Here is a 22215-nt window from a genome sequence, read left to right on the forward strand (position 1 = left end):
TCTGCCCTGCTGTAGGAGCTTCTGAGTATTTGAGGAACAGATAAACGGTCAAATACATGATCAACTCCTGGACCATGGCTCTCATCAGGCAACAAACGGGGGCAACTCCCAAGCATGGGCAGTGAGGATGACCCCGTGGCATATGCAAGCCCACAGCAGCCCTCTGGGCCTGAAGGAGGGGCTCTGAGGTTATCCCAGTGCCACCCTCCTGGGGTGGGGCTGGGGGGCACTTACTCCGGCGGGAGCTCTTCCGTTTCCAGCTGGAGCGCCGGACCCCAGAGAGAGCAGCATCCACCGCATCCCCGTTGCTCACCACTGGTGGCACCCTGTGGGCCAAAAAACAGTGTCAGTGAGCCAGCAGGGAAAGGGATGGTGCAGCTGAGCAGGGAGGGACAGGACACCGGGCTCCGCAAAGCCTCTGGCAGCCCCGCACGAGGGGGGCAGGGCACATGAGGCGCAAGGGTGGGCGGAGGGCCAGGAGCCACTTGCCCCCAAACCCCTGAGTCAGGAGAGCTGGGGAGGCCATGGCTGGGCTGGCCTTGAACAAGCCCCTTCCCCTCTCAGTTTCTCCATCTTTAGAAAGCACCAGAAGACCACAGTGATGAGGATCAGGGGCCTTCCCCGCAAGGGCGCCCATCCTTCTTCCAGGTCAGACTCAGTGGGCTCTCCATCTCCCATTCTCCCACTTGCAAAATGGGGGCAAGTGTTGGAGGACCCCTGCCCCCTGTGAGAAACAAGGTCATGCAAAGCTTCACTAGACCAGACACGGGAGGCAGAGCTTCATGCCCCCGACACGTGAGGATGGGCTAGACCTACAGGCCGGCTTCCCAGGGGCAGAGACTCAAAGGGAAAACTAGCGAGGCGGCTCACACCAGCTCCACCAAGCGGTCAAGTGAATTATCTGCAGCGGCATCACACAGACATCCCGCACTCTGGCAGGATGGGCCGCTCTCCTCCACATCACTGTAACCCCACACCCACAACCCCAGTCTGAACATGGGAAGATGGCCAGACAACCTCAGACAGTCTACAAACCCCTGCTGTTGCTCCCCAACACTCCCAAGATCATGCAAAGCCAGGGAAGACTGCAAAACTGTCACTGAACGGGCTAAACAAAAGATCCCAGAACAGAACAGAAAAGGGTGGAATCCGGAGAAAGCCTGGAGTTCAGGGGATGGTAGTGGGCCCAGCCTGCTTTCTCAGTTTTGAGAAACGTTCCGTGGTCACGTAAGATGTGAACCACGGGGAAAACTGGCTGTTGGGTATACGGAACTCCTGACAACTTTTCTGTCCATCTAAAATTATTCCAGAATGAATGTTGATTTTTTTTTTTAAGTCCAGCCTCAAAAAAATCAAAGGCCACACCTGCCAATCCAGAGGGGAGACACTTGTAATGGTCCAAGACAGCAGCAACTGCTGCCAAGAATTCTCTGGAACGTCCCAGCACCCGAGCCCCGGAGGAGGGGGAGAGGCATCACCAGGATGGTGCAGGAAGCAGGGAAGGAGGAGGAGGTGGGGAGCACCTCCCCTGAGCAGCCGAGACAACGTGGATCCTGCATCCTCCCCGCCCGCAGGCGCTGGGCCAGAGGAACCTGCCCAAGATCACACCGCCAGAGTGGGAGAGCCAGGCCAAGGAGCCAGCCTGCCTGGCCCCCGCATGGCCTCCTCCGACCGCAGCGCAGGTGGTAGAGCACGGAGAGTGTCTGTGCCGGCCCCTGAGCCGCGTGTGGCTACTGTGCACTTGGAATGTGACGTGTGGAAGTTCATTACTGGAACTCATGTGACTAAGGAACTTCATTTAATTTTCAAGAGCCACCTGTGGCTAGTGGCCACGCACATGAGTGCCCGTCTAGGGGCCCTACACCACTGGAGGAGCAAATCTCCACCCACTAGAGACAGGGCGGGGCTAGAGCGGGAGGGCGTGGGGGGCTGAAGGGAGCCGCCTGAGCTCACATCCCTAACAACAGCTTCCCTGGGCCCCCACCACCGCAAGCCCTGGACATCTTGAAGGTGCTGAATCCAGCCGCTGAGACAGAACCAAGCCATTCCAGCCCAAGTCGACATGAGCTCGGCAGTTGGGTTGGAAAGAGTCCCAACCACAGGCTCTCTTTGCTCTGATAGGTCACCCATGACGATCGGGGACCATTACAGAGCACCTGTTGCTTGCTGCCTGTTTTGCTTTGTATTTTCAGATTTCGAGTCACAGGAACACATACGAGGCAGGTACTGTTATCCTCATCCCACTGATGGAGGAACAAAGACTCAGTTCTACTTAGCCAGGGTCGCTCACTCAGTGCAGCAGAAGGAGCTGGGACCTATGGCCCAGCCTGTCTGCCTACAAAGTTTGTCTTCTTCCAGCCAGACCACTTGGAAGGAGGGAAGTGGCATTTAAATATTCAACTACATCACATATTTGCTGTGTCATAAGGCAACTGAACCTCGCTTGGCTATTCAGACATCCTTCTTTTTAAAGGGAAGGAGAGAAATAGCACTGGGAATAAACAAGTTCAAGTCTCTGTCCAAGAGAAATCCTAACAGCCAGTCCCAAGGCTGCGGTGCGGTTCAACCAGAGAACACCCGAGAAGGCCCTGGGTAAACTCTGAAGGTGACATCAAGAGGCAGTGAGTATTTTGGGGGGAGGTTAGGCAGCTTTAGAAGGGATCTGGAAATAATTTATGATGTACTAAAAGCCGGGAGTGGCTGAAATATGAGCCTCCAGGCTAAGCATCACCAAAACACAGTGAAGTTATTTGTTAATTTTATTTACGTAATTTAATTTTAAATAGCCACATGTGGCTAATGGCCACATGTAAGAGGACAGTGTAGATCTAAGCCACCTACACAATTAGAGAAGCTAGTCTGGGTCCTGGGCTGGGGAGTGGGAATCTTACAGCCGAGAGAAATCACCTTCATGCCTGCCCCCTCCGCCTCCATGGCTGAGGCAAACAGAGACTGGGAGCGCCAAGGGCAGGAAATGGCCAGTGCCAATGGGTGGACAGGTCTTCCCAGGCTCAGCTGGAGACCAGCACCCACCCATGCCCTTCCCCTGGCTGGTACCTACTCTGGACCCTGTGCCATGCTGAATGCTTGAGGAAGGCCCCGTGAGCACAAGTGCATGTATTATCGTGACCATTTTATAGATGAAAAAACAGAGGTCCAGAATAGGAAAGTGCCAGCAGGTCGCAGAGCTGCAATTTGCCTGCAAAGCCCTGCTCTGGACACCAGCTCCGCTGCCCCCCCCACCCCCGGACTGCAGCAGGTGTCCTCCCGGCAGACAGACGAGAGGCTGGGGGGGCCTCCTCCTTGCCCCTTCCCACCGCCCAGCGAGGCCACCGCCCCACTCCACAGCCACCCAGAGGGCAGCCTCTCCCAGCTGCTGCCTGGCCACAATTCTCTCTGAGAGCAAACACTCCTTCGGGGGCCTCCCCAAAGTTTCCGGATAACCAAAGGGCCATAAAAAGCAGTAAGAGGCCATTTATCTCATGCTTATCTGAGCTTCCTGCACTTTCAGAGCCTCTCAGCTCATACCTGAGAAAAAGGCCCGCCACTAAGATGACACCAGTCTCATAAGGTGAGCCCACTCCCTCAGAATGCAGAGGCAAGGAGCCAAGTCCGCAGAGAAGAGCAGAGAACGGGGAGTTCGCTGAAAGCTAGTGGGCGGGAGACAGAAGCAAGTACGCCCCCTGGCCCCCCAACACCGGTGTCCACTGTCCACCAGACTGAGGTCAAGCACTCTAGAAGGCCACCGTGCAGCTCCAAGCGCCTTCTGTGCCCACCTCCTCGCTCTCCAGGGAAAAGCCAGGGACGAGAGGGGAGTGAGCGCCCTGTGACAGCAGGGACCGCTCCGTCCTGGCCGCCCTGTTCCGTTAGCCCCAGCAACCGGGCCCACACTCAGTGATGACCGATGCCCTCCCCGGCCTGTGTGAGATGAAAGCTCCACTCCAGAGAATGGCAGTGTCCCCAGCCCTGCAGCTGCTGGTCCAGGCCCCAGTTTCTCAGTGAATCTCTCTGGATGGCAAATTCCACAGGGTCCCTTTCCCAGGGGCTACACGGTGGGGAAGACCCCCCAAACTCTAACGGCCTGAGGATTCCTGGCAGGCTGGGCTCGTGCCCCTGTGCACGTGCACCCGTAAACCCTCATGCACACACGGGGCATCCCAGGGCCTTTTCCAGGACAAGGTATGAAAAACGCAAAGGAGGAAAGAATCCCATCTTTGAGGAAGAGAAAGGACCAGAATCAGGCCTGGACAGCGGGGCCTGCCCAGGACGGTCCTACCCAGAGCGTCACCCCTCCAGAAATCTACCACCACCCCCCATTGCCACTATCCCTACATCCAAGAGACACAAAAGAAAGACAAAAATATGAAACCCTGATTAACCCCACTGCCAGATGTCTTTTCAGCCCTGGCCACTTTCCAGTTTACGTAACACGTGAAGGCTGGAAGGGCCTTAAAGATCATCTGGTCAGATGGCTCGAAGCAGCTGCATCCGCTATCACCCGGGAAGCTCCCAGCAGGTACGGGCCAGGGCCCCTGCCCCACAATTCTGAGCTGGTGGTCTGGGAGGCCAGGCACCAGTGTCTCTACACTCCCTGCTGCCGCCCCTGTGCGGCCAGGGTCGAGAGGGCCAGGCTCAGGGATTGAGGGGTGAAGGCTTCGCTCCTGAGGCAACAGACGGGGGACAACACCACAGTTCTGCCACTTGGCTCTGCATGCCAGGACAGCTGCTGTGGAGTGGGGCGAACAGCGGCTTCTGCTCCCTGCAGTGAGGATTAACGAGATAACTTACCTGCGAAATGGGACAAGGCCTCCCTCCCAGGGCGCTGGTAAGGAGGAATTCAAGAAAGCACGGAAATACGTGGCAAGGGGTCTGGTGCTTGATATGTGCTCCTGGTATGTTCCTTCCCCTCCATCCCTGCTCCAGTTACAGGGTCCCAGACCGGACGGGGGTCACACGGCAGCGCCCCCAGCCTACACACATGCGCCTCCTCACAGCCCTAGCCCGGCCGGCCGCCCCCTACAGAAGGGTGCCAGGACGCAGTCCGTCTGTCCTGTGCCACCCCCTACATGGTCACAAACCCACTTCCTGAGTGGGTAGTGAGGAGACGCCAGGGGAAGTCTGGGGAGGGCCCCCCGACTTGCTATCCACTGCACAGTCCTCACTGTGGGGCAAGCGTCAAGGCCCCCGGGGGACGCCCTCTGGACACACAGCTGCGGATGCCCACCCGGACCCCGCCTCCGGCCTTCTGCTCCAGGGTACGCACACCTCCCTGACACTGGAGGGCCCTGGGCTCGGCGGTCAGGTCAGATGGTGGCCGGCACCGCACCCCGCACTAATCAAGAGCCATGTGGGGTGATGAACAAGATACAGGCTCTCACTGGAAAATGCTCACGATCTGCAATGAGGGCAGAAAACGAGCCATGAAACAGCATGTGCGCTAAAACCACAGTTCTATTAAAAAAAGGATGTATACCTGCAGACCTGCTCAGCCCAGAAGCCGGGCAGGGATGCACGGTCGTGGGATTGAAGCTCGAGTTAGTCTGTCATCTTCTGTACTTTCTAATTTTTCTACGACATGTGTGCCTATTATAAGAAAGAAGAAGAGAAAGGACACACATCTCTGGAAACGTTAAGCAGAGTGCTGGCCAACGTGGGTCCTGCGCGCCCTCGGGTCACCCCAGACACACGAGCACCCTTTGGGGACAGCGACGGAGAGCAGCTCTCTGGCCGGGCATCCAATCCCTGGGTCTCATTTCCTCCCCCGATGGCTTCCGCAGCTGGTCCGTCTCCCACTTTACAGGGAGGAAGTGGAGGGTTAGGCAGATAAGGGGGTCCTGGGTCTCAGAGCTCAGATCAGAGCTCCACCAGATCTGTGTGGCAGACCTCAGCGGGTTAAACACCAGTTCTGGAAGCCGAGCCGGCTGGGTTCAGCCTCTCCTCAACTCTGTGGCGACAGGCGGCTGATGCCAGGTTCCCTCTGACCTGGTTCCACATCCGTAAAATGGGCATTATCATAGTGCCCGCCTCTGAGGGTGTCGTGAGGATGAACGAGATAAGGCAGGTAGAACTTGTAGAACGGGGCTGGGCCCACGAAAATGACACAGCCAGGCACAAAATGGCGGTGCCCCTCCCCCAAGGGCAGGGACCGTCTGCCTGGGTCACTGCGGGGCCTGGAGCATCAGAGGTACTCCAAAAGGTGTGTAGGATGGAATAACAGAGGACGGAGGTCAAAGGCAGGGGGCTCCCAGCCAGCCAGCGGACTACTGGCCAAGGGCGGCCCGGCACCATCCTGGGAGGGCCGGGAGGGCTGCAGGGGAGGCAAACAGAGCCCTGCCCTCTGGCTGTGAGCTCAGGCGCCACCAGCCCTGGGCCAGGGGCTATGCCCCTCTGGGTCTGCACAGTGGGACCGATAATAATGCCCTCTTTCCAGCTGTGTTAGTCTCCTTCCTGCTGTTGTGACAAATCCCCAAAACACAGATGTACTATCTTACAGTTGTAGAGATCAGACGTCTAAAATGGGTTTCACTAGGGTAAAAGCAAGGTGTTAGCAGGGCTCTGCTCTTCTGGGGGCGCTGGAGAGAAGCCATTCCCTTCGCTTTTTCCAGCCTCTGGAAGCAGCCTGTATCCCTTGGCTTACGGCCCCTCCTCCATCTCCAAAGCCATCAATGTGGCATCTTTGGATCTCTCTCTGACGTGGGCCCTCCTGCCTGTCTCATAAGGACCCTCGTGATTCCACTGGGCCCACCTGGAGAATCCAGGAGAATCTCCCCATCTCAGATCCTTAACTTTAATCTGCCAAATCCCTTTTCCCCAGAAGATAACATGTTCCCAGGTGCTGGGGATTAGGACATGGCATTCTCCTGCCCACCGCAGCTGTGAGAACCACAGTGATGTGTGGGGAAAGGACCACATAAACTATAAAGTCCTGCACATGTAAACTATTAGTAGTGGGCCTTCTTTGTGCCAGGCCCTAGGGATGAGGGATGGATAAGGCCGCGTCCTACAGCTGCAGAGACCCAGGGCTGGACTTCACGAGATTCCAGACTGGGGCACTCAATGCAACAAATGGGCACATGGGTACCTTCCTCAGGAGAGACTGTGTGGCTTTCAGACTGGGTACTTTTGTGCTGGTCCTTTTATACTGCGATCCAAAGGCCATAGCTCAGATGTGGAAACCCCTCGTAGCCAGGGTTGGAGAGGAAAGAAAAACAAAAACAAAAAAAAAAATACAGCGTTTCCAATTTCCGGACAAGCAAGGAGCCAGAGAGAGAGGCCTCTAATGTTGAAGGGCCTGGTCCCCATAATCCTCTTATGAGGGAATCCACTGGGGGGGAGCTGATCTCTGCCAGGCCTCGGGTCCCACATGGACCCCTCAGGACAGGACACAGGAGGCCGGAAATGCTCTGATTTGCAGAAACAGTGAGATTAAAGGCAAGCCTGGGATTACAAACAACTCCGCACTGGGGCTCAGCAATCTGGAAAGCCCTGAGTAACAACCCAGTGACTGACTTTGCCAGGGAGAACTTCCCCCGAGGCTGTCTGTCTGTCCAGCTGTCCCCTCCAAGACCTCAGAAGCCACAGGCCCTCTAGCACCCTGTTTCTATTCTGTTCGAATGCTGCTTTCCTGAGCCAGGCCTGGCCCTCCCAGTACCTGACGTGTCCAGGGAGGATGGGGCTTCTCGGCACTTCCAGGAATCCAGCTGCCCAACTGCTTCCCCAGAGTCCAGGCCCAAGTAAGAGACTCTGACCAGTCCATCTTGTCTGGATACCCAGGATGGGGCAGGACAGGTACCTCCCGGAAGCCAATAAGAATCCCTGCGGCCCAGACAGGAGCCAGAAGCCTGACCCAGCAGGAAATACTAAGGCTGCAGGGGGCCCCATGGGGGTGGCAGCAAAACTGGGCAGGAAAAGCAAACAACTCCAGAGGGGGCCGGTGCCCTCAGAGGGAAGAGGTGCGGGCCTGAGTCCAGGGAAAACACAGGAAGCCAGCGACCCACACGCCCTTGTTCCAGCAACCACTGGTGCTCTGGGCAGCTTCTTCAGCCAGACGCCCCCAGGGAGAGCGCAGGGAGCTTGAGCGCATGCGCTTCCAAGTCCACCAGGCACGGCCAACCCCACAGGTTCCAGCCGACGGCTGTGGGGGCCCACAGGCCACGCTCCAGCCCCACAAATTCTCGGCTGAGCCACTTCAACTCCAGCCTCGGGTCCTCTTCGAAAAAGTGGGCAAGACCAATCACCCCATCTCCTAGGGCTGCGGTGCTGGGAGAGGAGATCACATGCGTGGAGCACTTAGCATTGGTGGGACAGGCCACCCGGCCACTCGGAGCCTGCCTCCCTCCGGCCTCCATCCCGGCCCCTGTCGGAGCCAGACTCAGAGCCCAGGTTCCGAGACCCCATTTCCACACTGTTCCTCCTTCTCCTCCTCTTCATGGAGACACTGAAAGTTGCCTCCTGTGCCCGTCATTCATGCAACACGATGCCTTCAGTACTCCCCCCGGGGGCAGTGTGCTAAGCCGTGAGGACCCAGCAGCAAACGTAAGACCCCACTCCCCCACCCTAAACACCCACGTCCCAGGCCTGTGCGAGGGGGTTGGGGGGGACACACCTTCACATCCTTCCCCCAGAGGGGAGGGGGCTGCTTTTACTCTGCTCCCATTTTATGGGAAGGGGCCTCGCCCAGAATCACATGCTGTGGCCACTCTGCTTGGCTCCCCAGGTGGGGTCTCCGGAACCAACTGTTTACAAACTACTCTCCTAAGAACTAGGAGGCAAAGGTAAATCTCTTAGCAGGCAAAATGCTCACACCAGTAAACACACACACAGTCAGATCATCCATATGCAGCCGGCCACACCCCACCACCACCCCCACCATGAGCCAAAGTCTGAGGTTCTCAGTCCGGACCTGGAGTCCCCAGCACATCCCTGGAGGGCTGTGCTGTGGTCAAACACCCAGCCCCCAGGTGCAGAAGCCTGCAAGAAAGGAGACTGACTATCCCCATGTCACTGATCAGAAGTGAGGCTCGGGACAGGAAGCCACTTGCTCAAAGATGCACAGCTAATGCAGAGAAAGACTTGAAGCCAGCTCCATGTGGCTCGGAGCCCAAATTCCCAGGTGTCCCAGGACGCAGACTCCAGCCCTCACTTCCACACTACGCTCCTGCCTGGCGGCTCACCAGCAGGGACGTGGGATGAGGACTGGCCCTGCTTCCCTGCCTAGCTGGGGGTGAGTACCCTGAGGGGGGTGAGGTCACCCGGGGGCTGCAGCTCTGCCAGGATCTGGGCAGTTATTCTAACTCTGTCGTCAAGAGTCCCCAGAGGCCAGGTAGGCAGCCAGGCAAAGCCCAGGGCCATTTCCAAACCTCTGGGCAGGGGCCATGGAGGAAATGCAGGGAGATTTGGTGAAATGTCCTCCACTGGGTGGTTTGCTTTTTCAAAGCAGTGTTTGCTTAGTGACTACCTTTAGGAAAGTCTAAAAAAAAGGAAAGCAATTTTTTTCCCCTTTCTCTTGGATAACAAGGAGAAGGATGGTGATCTGAATGGATTCTTCTCCCCGAGGATTCCAGAGTGGTAAATCACCACCCAGGGAAGGCGCTGGAACTGAAGTAAACAGAGATCTGGAAGGGAGGGTGCAGCTGGGAGCACACAGAGAGCACTGGATGAGGAGTCCGAGGCTGCCAGCATCTCACAGTGTGGCCTTGGACAAGTCCTGCTCCCAATCTCCGCATCTGTGAAACTAAGGGCAGGCCGGGAGGCCCCTGAGGACCCCTGCCAGGATCCAATGTTGGCCCAGTTAGGGAACTCAAAAGTGACATTTATTCAAGCCAGATGTTGGCGAGACCCACCCAGCAACCCAGGCCCAGCCCGAGAGGTAGAGGCTCCGAGCACATAGTCTCCGTCCCTCCCGCCCCATCGCTGGAAACACCCAGCCGGGACAGGACAGGGAGCATATCTGGTACATCCTTCAACCAGCATCTCCTAATCCACAGGATGCTCTAGACGGTATTACTTCCATCGTACAAACAGGGAAACTGGGGCTCAGAGAGGTTCCCAGGCAGCCCAAAGCCACCCAGCTAAGTGGGGATTTGAACCTCCAGAGCTCACTCCCTGGTGCTGCCAAGAGATGGTGTTTGAGGGGGCTGGGGCTGCCCCAGGGCGAGCCTGAGGACAGGTAAATGGGCAGTGGGTTCAAGGCAGAGGCTGGGCCCCTCTCCTGGAAACACTCTCTGAGCTACTTGACCAGCGGGCTGATGATAACAACATGGTATACGGCCCTAGCTCTCTGGGCCACCAGTCACCACCTCAGCACTGCACCAGCCCCAGCCAGACACCCAGTCTGGCCTCCAGGAATTACAGGGAGAAGCTGGGCAGGGACGGGCCGGGCTGCCGAGATCCTGACCCTGAGTGGGCAATGGGGTTCTCCAGGAGGGTGGCCTTGAGGCTTGTGGTGCGCTTGCTCACGGCCCACTCCCCTTCCCAGCCCCCTGCTTCTGCCAGTAGCTTCCTCCAGTAACCGCTCCTCCCCGAGCCTCCCCTCTCCCTGAGCTCTCTGCCTGGGCCCCTTCCCATCGGTGTCCCAGTTCCCTGAGCATTCTTCTCTGGGCCATTCTCCTGTGTCTGCATCCCCCACTAGACTGAATTTCTGGCTAGCTTCCTTCCTGGCCCACCCTGGAGGGCTCTAAACCCTGGGAGATGAGAACTCCCCTGCACAGGTGCATGGCCGCTGATTCATTTCAGGTCCCCAACCAGGGAGGAGGCCGATCCCTACCTCTGGCCCAGCAGAAACCCTCCCAGGGCCCACCCACTCCGGATGGCAAATACAGGGACTCCTGCCTTTGAATCCAGATCTGTCTTGGCTCCAGGGGCCCAGGGAGGAAAGCTGCATCTCTGAGCTCTCCAGCTGGGTGACACCCGCTTGAGAATCAGGCCCCCTGGCTCTGCACACCAAGAGACAAAGGAAGACCCCTCCCCCTGCCAGAGTGGCCAGGATTTAAAGCCAGGACCCCAGGGCCTAGATCCACCACTAAGGATTCCCCTAGAGGAGGACTCTCTAAGCACCCAGGTCCCCAAAGCCAGGCAGCAAGCAGCGGTGAGCAAACCCTAAGAGGCCTCTGCTTTTATGGCCCCCAAGCCCCAGATGTGCAGCTCACCCCCGAGCTGCTTGGGAAGCCACAGAGGGGAACGGCTGATGGATCCCCAGCCAAAGTCCGAGCGGTCCTGGGCACAGCACCACCCTCCCCCACACCTCCTGCCCAGTGTCTCCTCTTTCTCCAACCACCAAAGCAAAGGAACAAGGCTCACTTACTGTGTCTGGGGTGGGGAGGCTGCTGAGTCTGGGTCTGTGGGAAGAGAGCAGAGGAGAGCCTGTCAGGCCTGAGGCTGGTCCCTATGGACTCAGTCCATCCCCACCCCCTTTCCCAGCCTCCCTGGGGTGCCAGAGATGGGGCCTGGGCCAACCTGGGTGCCTGCTGGGTTCCTGCCTCCCTTCCCCCCACCACTGCACTGTCATTAAGCTCCCCTACCTATCCTACTTATACCACCTCTACTCCCACGTCCCAAATCCGACCAGAACCAGCCGCCCTGCCTGCTCTGGGCCTGCCCCCCACCCCCAGCTCCTCAAGGAGCCCCTTGTCCCCAAGCCTGCAGGAAGTTCCTGCTAGGCCGGTCCCCAGTCTCTCCCAGATGACACAATACAAGAGCCCAGAAGCTGCCATTTAACACCGCCTTATCAGGGCACTCCCAACCCTAGGGCCACCAGGACCTCTGGGAGGTGGCTTCTCTGGCTGGTGTGACTCCCTGGGAGAGGCTGCTGGGGAAGAGGGGCTTCGGAGACACAAGCCTCGGGCAGCAACTGTGTCCAAAGCCCAACTCGGGGCCAACCACTTCCATGACCAATGTGTCAAAGTGCGCCAGATGCTGCAGGAATGCTTGGAATCTCCAGTTCCCAAGGGAAGCCATGGAATGCAACTTCTCAATGGTTTTTCCCTTCCTGCTTCTGGGGATGTGGAGGAGCTGGGAGGCATCCCTGGGAGCCTAGAGCTTCCACCAGGCTTCTCGGCTCTCTGTAGCCCCAGAGGCCCGGAAATGGGAGGACCCAAGGTTCCCAAAAACACCTTACCAGTGATGGGGGCGGAGTCCAAGTGGATCAGTGGGGCGTCATCGATGTCCTTCTCTGAAGCCACGCCTGGGACACCCAGGCCAGCGCTGGTGTCCTCGTCATCATCACTGTCGTCAAACTCAAAAGCCTCTCCAGGGTCGTCCTCCGCCTCGGGGGAGGGGCCGGGGCCTCCCAGAACCAGCTGATCTCCTGGAAGGGAGGAGGAGTTAACAGCAGCTGGGTCTGGGGCTTGGTCAAGGAAGATGGCTACAGCGGGGGAGCTTCTGCGGGCCTGAGAGAGGGCACGAGGGCAGTTCCCAGGGCCTCGAGTAGACCCCTGCCCGGGCCAGCTGGCCTCCCTGTGCTCAAGAGGTGACCCATGGTTGGTGAGGGCTGTAAGCAGGTGAGCAGTGGACAGAGAGGAGGGAGCAAAGCCTAAACGGTGAACGGGCCCACAGCTGCGCTTGAACGTACATCTATCATGTTGTTTCCTATTTCCCCATTTTGTTAGCAAGGGGGCTTTTAACTGCATCTGGGCATGTGCGTGTGGGCACACACCTCCGTGTGTCGTTCCCTGTGCATGTGCCCGTGTGCCTTTCCCACACACGCTTGTCCTGCACACGGCACAGCTGCCTGGGTGTTTGGAGCCCGAAGGAAACCGGCTTACAGGGACCAGAGTGCAGACCTGCTGGGGCAGGCCGAGGAGCCTGCTCCCCCAGATCCCCTTCACAGACATGCCCTCCTGCCGTCCACCAAAGCTCAAGTGAAGCAGAGCCCCGCCCCCACCATGGCCCCCCTCTGTCTTAGCCCCCTATTTTCTACATCCATCCCTGTATAACCCGCAAAGATGTGTTTTGTGCTGGTTTGTCTTCCCCGGCCGATCTCAGATGCCTAAGAGTCCTTTCTACTGTCCCCTTTAAGGGGACGGGTCATGGCCTGGCCCGCGGTAGAAACTCAGCAACTTCTGTTAAGTAAGAAAAGGAATGGATTCTCTGCCCTAAAGAGTTTAACGGGCTCTCACCTCTACACCCACTTCACCAAGTTGAGGTCCCCCGTCTTCTTCCCTGGAGGACTTCCTTCCTCGAGCCTGGGGCTGGACAGAACCTCAGGGGTTCACTATGCCATTCCCCTACTTCGTGCCAACTCTCTCCAAAACAAAAGGACAATGTGGGCTGGTTTTAAAAGTCTGCAAAGCGGGGGCGCCTGGGTGGCTCAGTCAGTTAAGTGTCTGCCTCTGGCTCAGGTCATGATCCCGGGGTCCTGGGATTGAACCCTGCTCAACAGAGAGTCTGCTTGTCCCCCTGCCCCTCCTCCCGGCTCCTCCTGGCTCCTCCCCACTCCTCCCCGCTCATGTTCACTCATGCTCGTGCACTCTCTCTCTTTCTCTCGAATAAATAAATAAAATCTTTAAAAAAAAAGTTTGCAAAGCTGACCACCCCTCCAGTCCTGCTGTAGCTCACGCCACAGGATGGAGAGCATGCGCTTTGGTCCCATCTGGGCCCCCTACCCGCTGTGTGGTTCTGAGCAAGTCTCTCCACCTCTTGGAAGCTTGGTTTCTCCCTCCATAAACTGGAGAATAAAAACAGCACCAACCCCATAAGGCCGAGGTGAACGTGAACTGGGAAGTAGGTCAGGGTTTCTCGGCCCTGCCACTGTTGACTCTGGGGCCCCAGGGTCTTCGTGGTGGGGGCCCTGCAGGATGTACGGAAGCATCCCTGGCCTCTACCCGTTAGAAGCGGGTACTGCCCTCCAGTTGTGACAACCACAAATGTCTCCAGACATTGCTCAATGTCCCCTGGGGGACAAAATCACCCCTACCTGGGAGCCGCCAGGGTAGGTGTAGCCCTTGGCCGAGTGCCCGGTGTGGGTACGCATTACACAAGAACACCTGTTGTAAGTGCGGCCCCTCCCAGCCGGAATCCTTCAAGACAGGACTGCCTAGCCCGTGTCTGTGGACTCAGCCCCAACAGGTGCTCAGAGGTGGAAGGATGAGTAGGCAGGCAGGAAGGCGGATGGAGTAGACAGACGGCTGGGTGGAACAGCAGAGGACGGATGGATGGGCATACCCAATTCTAGCACTCTCTTGGACTAGAAAAATCCAATCCCTCCCCCACAGGGACCTGGGATTTTACAGAGAACATTCCAGGTGCAAATGTAACAAATTCACAAAGCCCCTTCCCCAGCTGCTAGAGTGCAGCTGAAGCCCAGAGCTCAGCCTTCCCCCCTCCCCAGACAGGGTCCTCTGAGGTGGGGGTCCCCCTCTCCTCCTGGGAGCTTTGGGGACAGCTTAGGCCAACATCAGCAGGGGTGAACTCCTCCAGGCAGTGATGTGGCCGGTGGCAGAAGCTCCTTCCCCAGGTCAGAGACACACACCCGGGCTGAGAGCCTGAAATGAGCCCCACGCAGCTCCTGGTGTAAGCCTCACGACCACCCCCACTGGACATGACGAGACCACAGAGATTCAAGCAGCAAAATGATGCACCCGCAGTCCTACGGCTAGTAAGCGGGGAGCCGGCTCTGAACCCGTTTTGTCTTTGTTCCCATCCTACATTCTTCACTGAGCCCTGTTGCCTTCCGGAAGTTAGCTGAGCCCTTGGACACTCGGCCCCGAGATGATGAATTAATAAAGGAAATCCAGGGGTTGAGTTGGAAGCTGGATTAATGGTTTTCAAATGACAGTCCTCAACCCACTGGTGGGTCAAAAAATCAATTAGGGGATTCCGAGGTGGCATTTTGTTTCATTTATGAATTACTTGGGATATTTTTAAATATTTTATTATAATATTAATAAAGCCACATTTGGTATTACTTTTGATGTGGTTTTGACAGTTCTGTTTCAGTTTGCATACACATATCCACACACATACAGGGGGTGTAGAATCTTCTACCGCTCTCCCCTCACTCACTCCACTGCAGGCACACTGGTCTCCCTGCTGCACCGTGAATGTGCCAGATGTGCTCTAGCCTCAGGACCTTTGCACTTTCCATCCTGGGGTCCAGAATGTTCTTCCCCAGGTGTCTTCTCCTGCTCTCACCTCCTTCAGGTCTTTACTCCAGGTCATCTCCAGATGAGGCTGCCATGACCAAAACTGCCCATAGAGACACCCTGGGACTCCCCAATGGCCTTGCCTGCTTTACTTTTCTCTATGGCCCTTGTCAGCAGTGATGTTCCATGCTTTCATTCATTTTACTGTGTCCTAACTAGAACGTAAGCTCGTGAGGGATTCTAGTCTGTTTTGCTCACTATTATATCCCCAGCATCTGCTATAGTGTCCAGCACACAATAAGTCTGCTGAACACACACACACACACACACACACACACACACATTCCTGTTCTCATACCTATGGGTTGTGGTTTTACTTTTTTTTTTTTTTTTTTTTAAAGATTTCATTCATCCATTTGACAGAAAGAGAGAGAGCACAAGCAGGGGGAGCGGCAGGCAGAGGGAGAAGCAGGCTCCCCACTGAGCAGGGAGCCTGATGCGGGACTTGATCCCAGGACCTTGAGATCATGACCTCAGCCAAAGGCAGATGCTTAACCAACTGAGCCACCCAGGCGCCCCTATGGGTTATGGTTTTAAAAGTTCAAAATAGGGGCGCCTGGGTGGCTCAGTCGTTAAGCGTCTGCCTTCGGCTCAGGTCATGGTCCCAGGGTTCTGGGATCGAGCCCCGCATCGGGCTCCCTGCTTGGCAGGAAGCCTGCTTCTCCCTCTCCCACTCCCCGTGCTTGTGTTCCCTCTCTCGCTGTGTCTCTCTCTGTCAAATACATAAAATCTTTTAAAAAAATAAATAAATAAATAAAAGTTCAAAATACTGGGGAGCCTGGGTGGCTCAGTTGGTTAAGTATCCAACTCTTGGTTTCGGCTCAGGTCATGATCTCAGCAGGGAGTCTGCTTCTCTCTCTCTCCCCTGCCCCTCCCCCCGCACTCACTCTCACGTGCGCGCACTCTCTCTCTCTCAAATAAATAAATCTTTAAAAAAAATAAAGTAAAACAAAGGTTTAAAAATGCTGGAATGAATAACTACAAAGTCCCCACCCACTATTTTGGGCCACCAGATATAGACCCACCCTGACCCTCAGTGCCCTTGGCCCCTCCCACTTGAATCCGACGGAGTCCCAGCGGGGACACTGCGCCGGGCCAGTATCACGTGGTGACTAGCGTGTCACAGTCAGACCACCAGGCTCCAACCCCAGCTCTCCTAGACGCTGACCAGATGAACACGGGGTCACTGTATCCCCCAGGCTGCAGCTTCCTGACCTACAACAAGGACAAGAACAGCGACCAGCTCTCGGGCTAGTGGGGAGGCCGGACACCGGACAGGAGGGCCGAATGAACCGACCTACGTAGAGTGCCTGGTGTGAGGCCTGTGCTCACTGCTGGTAATAGTCCAGCTCATTGTCAGGACCACAACATCATTACCATTATCTTTGTTATGCTTATGATTACTACGATTACTGCCTTGAGTCAGAGCGCAGCCCTGGGCCTGAAGGCAGACGCTTAAGGAGATACACAGGCCTTCCCAGTCACAGGCCTGGCCCTCGGAGCAACTGGCCTCAGGCTGTGTGCAGGGACGTCAGTGGATATGGTCACCGTCACTCCCACATCCAGGGGACTGTTCCCAGCAGCCCCGGGGCCAGGAGGTTCAGAGAGGAGTAAGACACAGCCCCTCAGTGTCAAGGAGCTCACTGCAGGTGAGGCAGGCAAGAGAGATGAGGCTCGAACCCCAGGGCCTGAGCCGTGCCCAGTGACAGCCGGGGGCTCACGCTGGCAGGGGCCACCCCTGCACAGAGCCTCGCAGGATGAGTAAAGGTCTGACAGGCTCACAGCGGGGCTGGTGTCCCAGGCTGCGGCCACAGCAGGAGTGGAGAACACGTAGCATGTGACCCAGGTGAGCCGAAGACACGAGCAAGGAGGCTGGCAGCTATGGGACCGTGAAGAGGTGTTTGGGGGAATTTGAATCTTACTTGGTAAGACAACAGGAAGCTCTCGCACAATCAGCAAATGGCAGAGAGCCTGTTTCAACCATATGACACTGGCCAGCAACATCAGATATAACTGGAACAGTAAGTCAAATGTTTGTTGAACAGGACCAAGTTGACGTAATCATAAAATCATTTTGTTCTTACTTTTTGGTGAATAGGAAAAAGGGTAACAAAATGCCCACGGCAGCAGGAGACAGAGCAGGGAGCATCCTGGGACCCAAGCCACAGTCACGTATCAGGAGATGCCCTTGTCCCCCACAGCCCTGTTCTCGTGCTCCTGAGACCCAGGCAACCAGACATGGCTCCTTATCAGAAGGCAAAATCAGGAGGCCCCTCCCTGGATAATTCAGAGCTGAACTGAGCCCTCGCCACCTGTCTGGACAGGTGGCCTGAGCAGAGCTGACCACACAGGGCTTTGATGTTCCAGGCTACACCCCAGCCCTGGGAGAGCCAAACCCAGCAAGCCCAGGAGGCAGGAGACCTGAGAAGCCACCGTGCACCGCGAACGAAGGTGGCTTCACTATGTGGGTCCCCCACCCTTCGGAGAAGAACACGAAGGCTCAAGGAAGAAGGGACCCCTCCTTGGTCTCTGCCCAGGGCTCAGAGCAGAGCACACGGGGCCGTCCTGCAACACCCACAGCAATAATAGCTCCCATCATTGAGCGATTGATTACCACACGCCAGGCCTGCCTGTATATTTAAGCCTTGCAACAGCCCCCGAGAGGGTGGCACTACTGTCCCCGTGTTTATGGGTGATGAAGCTGAGCCGCAGAGACAGCAAGTTGCTCAACTAAGCGCACAGTGTTGGTGGAGGGCTGGGCTGGTGAAAAAGCCCTCACTCACGACCTCTCTGCTCTCTGCCTCCCCCAGAGGATGACCAAAACATAGGAAGCGGGGCCCACTGGGTAAAGGGTGTCCAGGTCCTCTGGGGCAGGGGAGCCCGGATTCCACCTACGGTGTCCGAGGCCCCACTGCCAGGGTTACTGCCAGAGAAACTAGCGGACAGCAAATTCCATTTCAGATTAACAACAAATAATGTTTCAGCATACGTGTGGGTCTTTCCTCATCTTCTTTTTTGTTCCCCGATAACTCTGGCGACCCTGTCTCCACTAGACGACCCGGCCTCAGCACACTGGCGGATGGAGGTGGACAGGCCAGGCCCTTCCCCTCAACCGTCGCCGCCCTCAGTTCATGAGCTTCACCCCCAAGCACACAACACTCCTGTCGTCATGTCTATGGGTTGTGGTCTTAAAAGTTTAAAATCTCCAGGGGCGCCCTGGTGGCTCAGTCGGTTAAGCATCTGCCTTCAGCTCAGGTCATGATCTCGGGGTCCTGGGATCAAGCCCCACATCGGGCTCCCTGCTCAGCGGGAAGTCTGCTTCTCTCTCTCCCTCTGCCTCTCCCCACCCCCCACCCCGGCTTGCGCTCTCTCTCTCTCTCTCGCCCACTCTCTCTCTCAAATAAATAAATAAAATAATAAAACAAATAAATAAATAAATAAAATCTTTAAAAAAAAGAAAAAAGGTTTAAAATCTCCAGGGGATCTTAGGTAAAGAATCACCCCTGGTCTGGAGCCTGCTCTGTGAGAAGGAGAGCTAAGCACCAGCAGAGCAGGATTCACACCCAGGGTCAGCCTGCTCCAAAGCTAGTGCCCTCCGCCAGCCCCGTGGCCCGTTCAGAGCAGGGACGAATAGGAAGCCTGGGGTACGGTACCTATGGCAGCCTGTGGAGGAGGGTTGGAGGAAGCCATCAGACAAGGTCCAGCTCAAACCAGCACTGTCCCAGCCGCTCACCTGCAAAAAAAAAAAAAAAAGGCCAGAAATCTAATTAGATGCAGTTCAAGGGCAAAGTTTCAACAAGCAGAGAGGGGTCATTGGCTCAAGACCTGTGCTCTCCAGCCCACCAGCTCTCCCACTCCTTCCCCAGCAGCTCCCGGAGCACAGGAAGGAGCCAGAAAGGGCCCAGCCCCCACCCCACCATAAATCATTAACCCAGAAAACCAGCCACGGCAGCGCTGTAACTACATCTTCCCAGAAAACTCGTACCACCATAGACCTTCCTTTTGCTCAGTGCCCAGCGACCCTGGGCACCCTGGTGGGGCCCACTAGACAAGCCCCTTCCTCCCATCTGGCTTGCAGGGGAAATCCAGCCCCAGAGGTCAGGATCATGCTCCGGCCCCTGTGTTCCAGAGGCTGGATCATGCCTGAACTATCATGGACGTGGCCGGACACTTCCTCGTCCTGGCCCCCCAGTGACCACAGCTCCCTGGAGTCCGGCTCCTCACACCAGCCCCGCCTGCAGCCCCGCTGAAGGCCATTCACTCTCTGTCTCTCCCCGTCCTGCCCCACAGGGTTGGCCAACTGGTGAGGGACCACTGGCCTTAGCACATGGGTGTATGGGAAGTAAAGGGATACAGAGAGGCAGATGGCCAGAGGTAGGGGCAGAATCCAAAAAGCTTGGAGCTGGGAGCACAGTTTTCCCTGGCCTCAAAGTGGGGGCTGTACTGGGCCTCCCAGGGCCTGCGGCCAACCTTGCCAGAAGTCCAAGCGGTGAGGGAAAGGGCTCTCCCCACTCTGCCCTGGCACCTCTGATCCTGAGCTAGGAGCTGTCCTTCTAGACCTTTCTGTGGAGGGGAGAATCAGTCCTGGAGGGAAAGCACGAGCCGTCCAGTCCAATCAGCCCCTGCCACAAACTGGCTGATGCCAGTTCTCCTCTCCAATCCTAAAGCCTTTATTTTTCTTTTCTTTTTTTTTTTTTTTTAAAGATTTTATTTATTTATTTGACAGAGAGAGACACAGCGAGAGAGGGAAGGAACACAAGCAGGGGGAGTGGGAGAGGGAGAAGCAGGCTTCCTGCTGAGCAGGGAGCCCGATGTGGGGCTCGATCCCAGGACCCTGGGATCATGACCTGAGCCGAAGGCAGTCGCTTAACCAACTGAGCCACCCAGGCGCCCAAGCCTTTATTTTTCTTAACTAGCTTCCTAAATAAACATAGAAAGCACATAAATGGCAATCAAGTAATAACAGCAAACATTCCCATAGTACCTACTATGTCTCAGATGCTATTCGCAGCACTTAACAAATATTAACAGCTATTAATCCAAACTATGAGAAAATGAGGCCCAGAGTGGTTAAGTAAGTTGCCCAAGATCACACATCTACTACGGGGCAGAGCCAGAGTTTGAACCCAGGCCGTGGGCCCCCGAGGCTGCGCTCATTAGGTAACCATACTCCAGGGCCTGTCAAAACCCAGACGACATAAGGGTGCACAGTCCACCCCAATCCCCCGAAGTGACTGCCTTCACTAGGTCCTTGGGAGTCCTGAACGTTCCATGAGTGAGCCTGCTTATCCCCGTACCTGTGTACATGTCTTGTTTCACACGGCGGGGGGGGGGTTTATCCCTGCACTTGCTGTGCTATACCTTCTTTTTTTTAAAGCTTAAGAACCTTGGTGATCATTTCACACCAGGACATAGACATCAGCCTCATTCTTCTGAACGGCCGCGCACTGTGGGGACTTTTTGGTTTTTTTTTTGGATATACCATAACTGATGTAATCTCTACCACTGGACACTGAGGGGTTCCCGGGGTTTGGGCGTTATGAACAACGCAGCGACTAACGTCCTCCATACACAGGGCCTTAAGCAAATGGATACAAGAGACTGCAGGGCACGTGCCTAGAAGTGGACCGGCAGGGTCAAAGAGGAGAATTGCAATTCTCATTTCGGTTGAATGCAAATTACTTTCCACTAAGTAGGTGGCTGTGCCTCATAGCCCCGCTCTCAAAACTGTCAAGACTAAAATTTTATCTTCAGCAGAGGGCTTCGGGAAACAAACTAAAATGGCTGCAAATTCCCTTGCGAGTTGAAAGATCCGACAACAGCCATACAGCCCTCGTCATACAGGGTCCTTCTCCCTGGGGCTCATTCGGAACCACTTAGGAAGGAGCAGGGAGACTGAGGCCCATTTTACAGGAGGGAAAAGGGAGGCACCTAGCCCCAGCCCGTATGCAAACTGCTGCTCAGATACAATTTTTTTTTTTAAGATTTTATTTATTTGACAGAGAGAGACACAGCGAGAGAGAGCACACAAGCGGGGGGGGGGGGGGGGGGGAGAGGGAGAGGCAGGCTCCCCTCTGAGCAAGGAGCCCGATGCGGGGCCCAATCCCAGGACCCTGGGATCATGACCTGAGCGGAAGGCAGACGCCTAAGGACTGAGCCACCCAGGTGCCCCTACAATTTTTTGATGATGCAGAAACCCAGGATCCTTTCCCTCCAGGCCAGAAAGCTGTCCTCCCCTTTTTCCTCACCCTTTAGGGTTGATTCCTGCCCCCTGATCCAAGCCCAGGGCTTTCCCCAGGAAGGAAGAGAGACACCAGCATTTATGCAGCCCAAAGCTTTATCTGCCCTATGGTATTTACAGATGAGGAGACCAAGGCACAGAGAAGGAGGGATCTGCCTGAGGTCACAGAGGCAAGGGAACAGATGCCAACACGAGGATTCAGTGGGGGCCTTGGCCGCAAACCCTCCTCTCCCTCCTCTAACCACACTGCCTCTCTGGACTTCGGGGCTGGAATCTGGGGGTGTCTGCTACGGGCTACCCTGGGGCAGTGAGGTCCCCAGGCAAGGACATGGACCCGCAAGCCCCGTGCACACCCACAGCCCTGTGGCCCCCATCTGTACACATGTGCCCCTAGCCTCAGAAGGATGCAGGTGAGGGAGCAGGGGTCTCTCAGGACAACCATCACCACCACCACAGATCCTCATGGCACAACACTTAGGGAGAAGTTCAGGCTACCGGACAGCACCTGGGTCCCCCCACTCAGGAGCTATGACACCGTGGATGAGTTACTTAGCCCCCATCTCTGGGCCTCAGTTTACTCATCTGCAAAATGGGGACTAAAAAGTAGATACCTCGGGCACCTGGGTGGCTCAGTCAGTTCAACATCCAACTCTTGATTTTGATTTTGGCTCAGGTCATGATCTTAGGGTTGTGAGAAAGAACCTCACGTCGGGCTCTGCACTGGACATGGAATCTGCTGAGATTCTCTCTCTCCCTCTCTCTCTGCCCCACCTCTCTCTCTCTCTCTCTCCCTAAAATAAAATAAAATAAATAAAAAGTAGCACCTCACCAGGT

At 56.2% G+C, this 22215-nt stretch overlaps 1 protein-coding gene across 4 annotated transcripts in view; it reads right to left on the bottom strand.

Moving 5' to 3' along the window:
- The window catches only part of ARHGEF10L (Rho guanine nucleotide exchange factor 10 like), a 142465-nt gene that overhangs the window by 89030 nt on the left and 31220 nt on the right, over positions 1 to 22215 (bottom strand). For all 4 annotated transcript variants that reach the window (XM_032392665.1, XM_032392656.1, XM_032392646.1 and 1 more), the window contains exons 2-5: positions 18794 to 18873; positions 12116 to 12304; positions 11303 to 11336; positions 235 to 326 (exon numbers count right to left, since the gene is read on the bottom strand). In XM_032392665.1, the coding sequence (XP_032248556.1) occupies positions 235 to 326; positions 11303 to 11336; positions 12116 to 12304; positions 18794 to 18830 (352 nt within the window). In that variant the 5' untranslated portion in view covers positions 18831 to 18873. The remainder of the gene's footprint in view (positions 1 to 234; positions 327 to 11302; positions 11337 to 12115; positions 12305 to 18793; positions 18874 to 22215) is intronic.

Source organism: Phoca vitulina, unplaced genomic scaffold (assembly GCF_004348235.1).
Source record: "Phoca vitulina isolate PV1807 unplaced genomic scaffold, GSC_HSeal_1.0 scaffold2, whole genome shotgun sequence".
In the NCBI taxonomy this organism is placed as follows: Eukaryota; Metazoa; Chordata; class Mammalia; order Carnivora; family Phocidae; genus Phoca; species Phoca vitulina.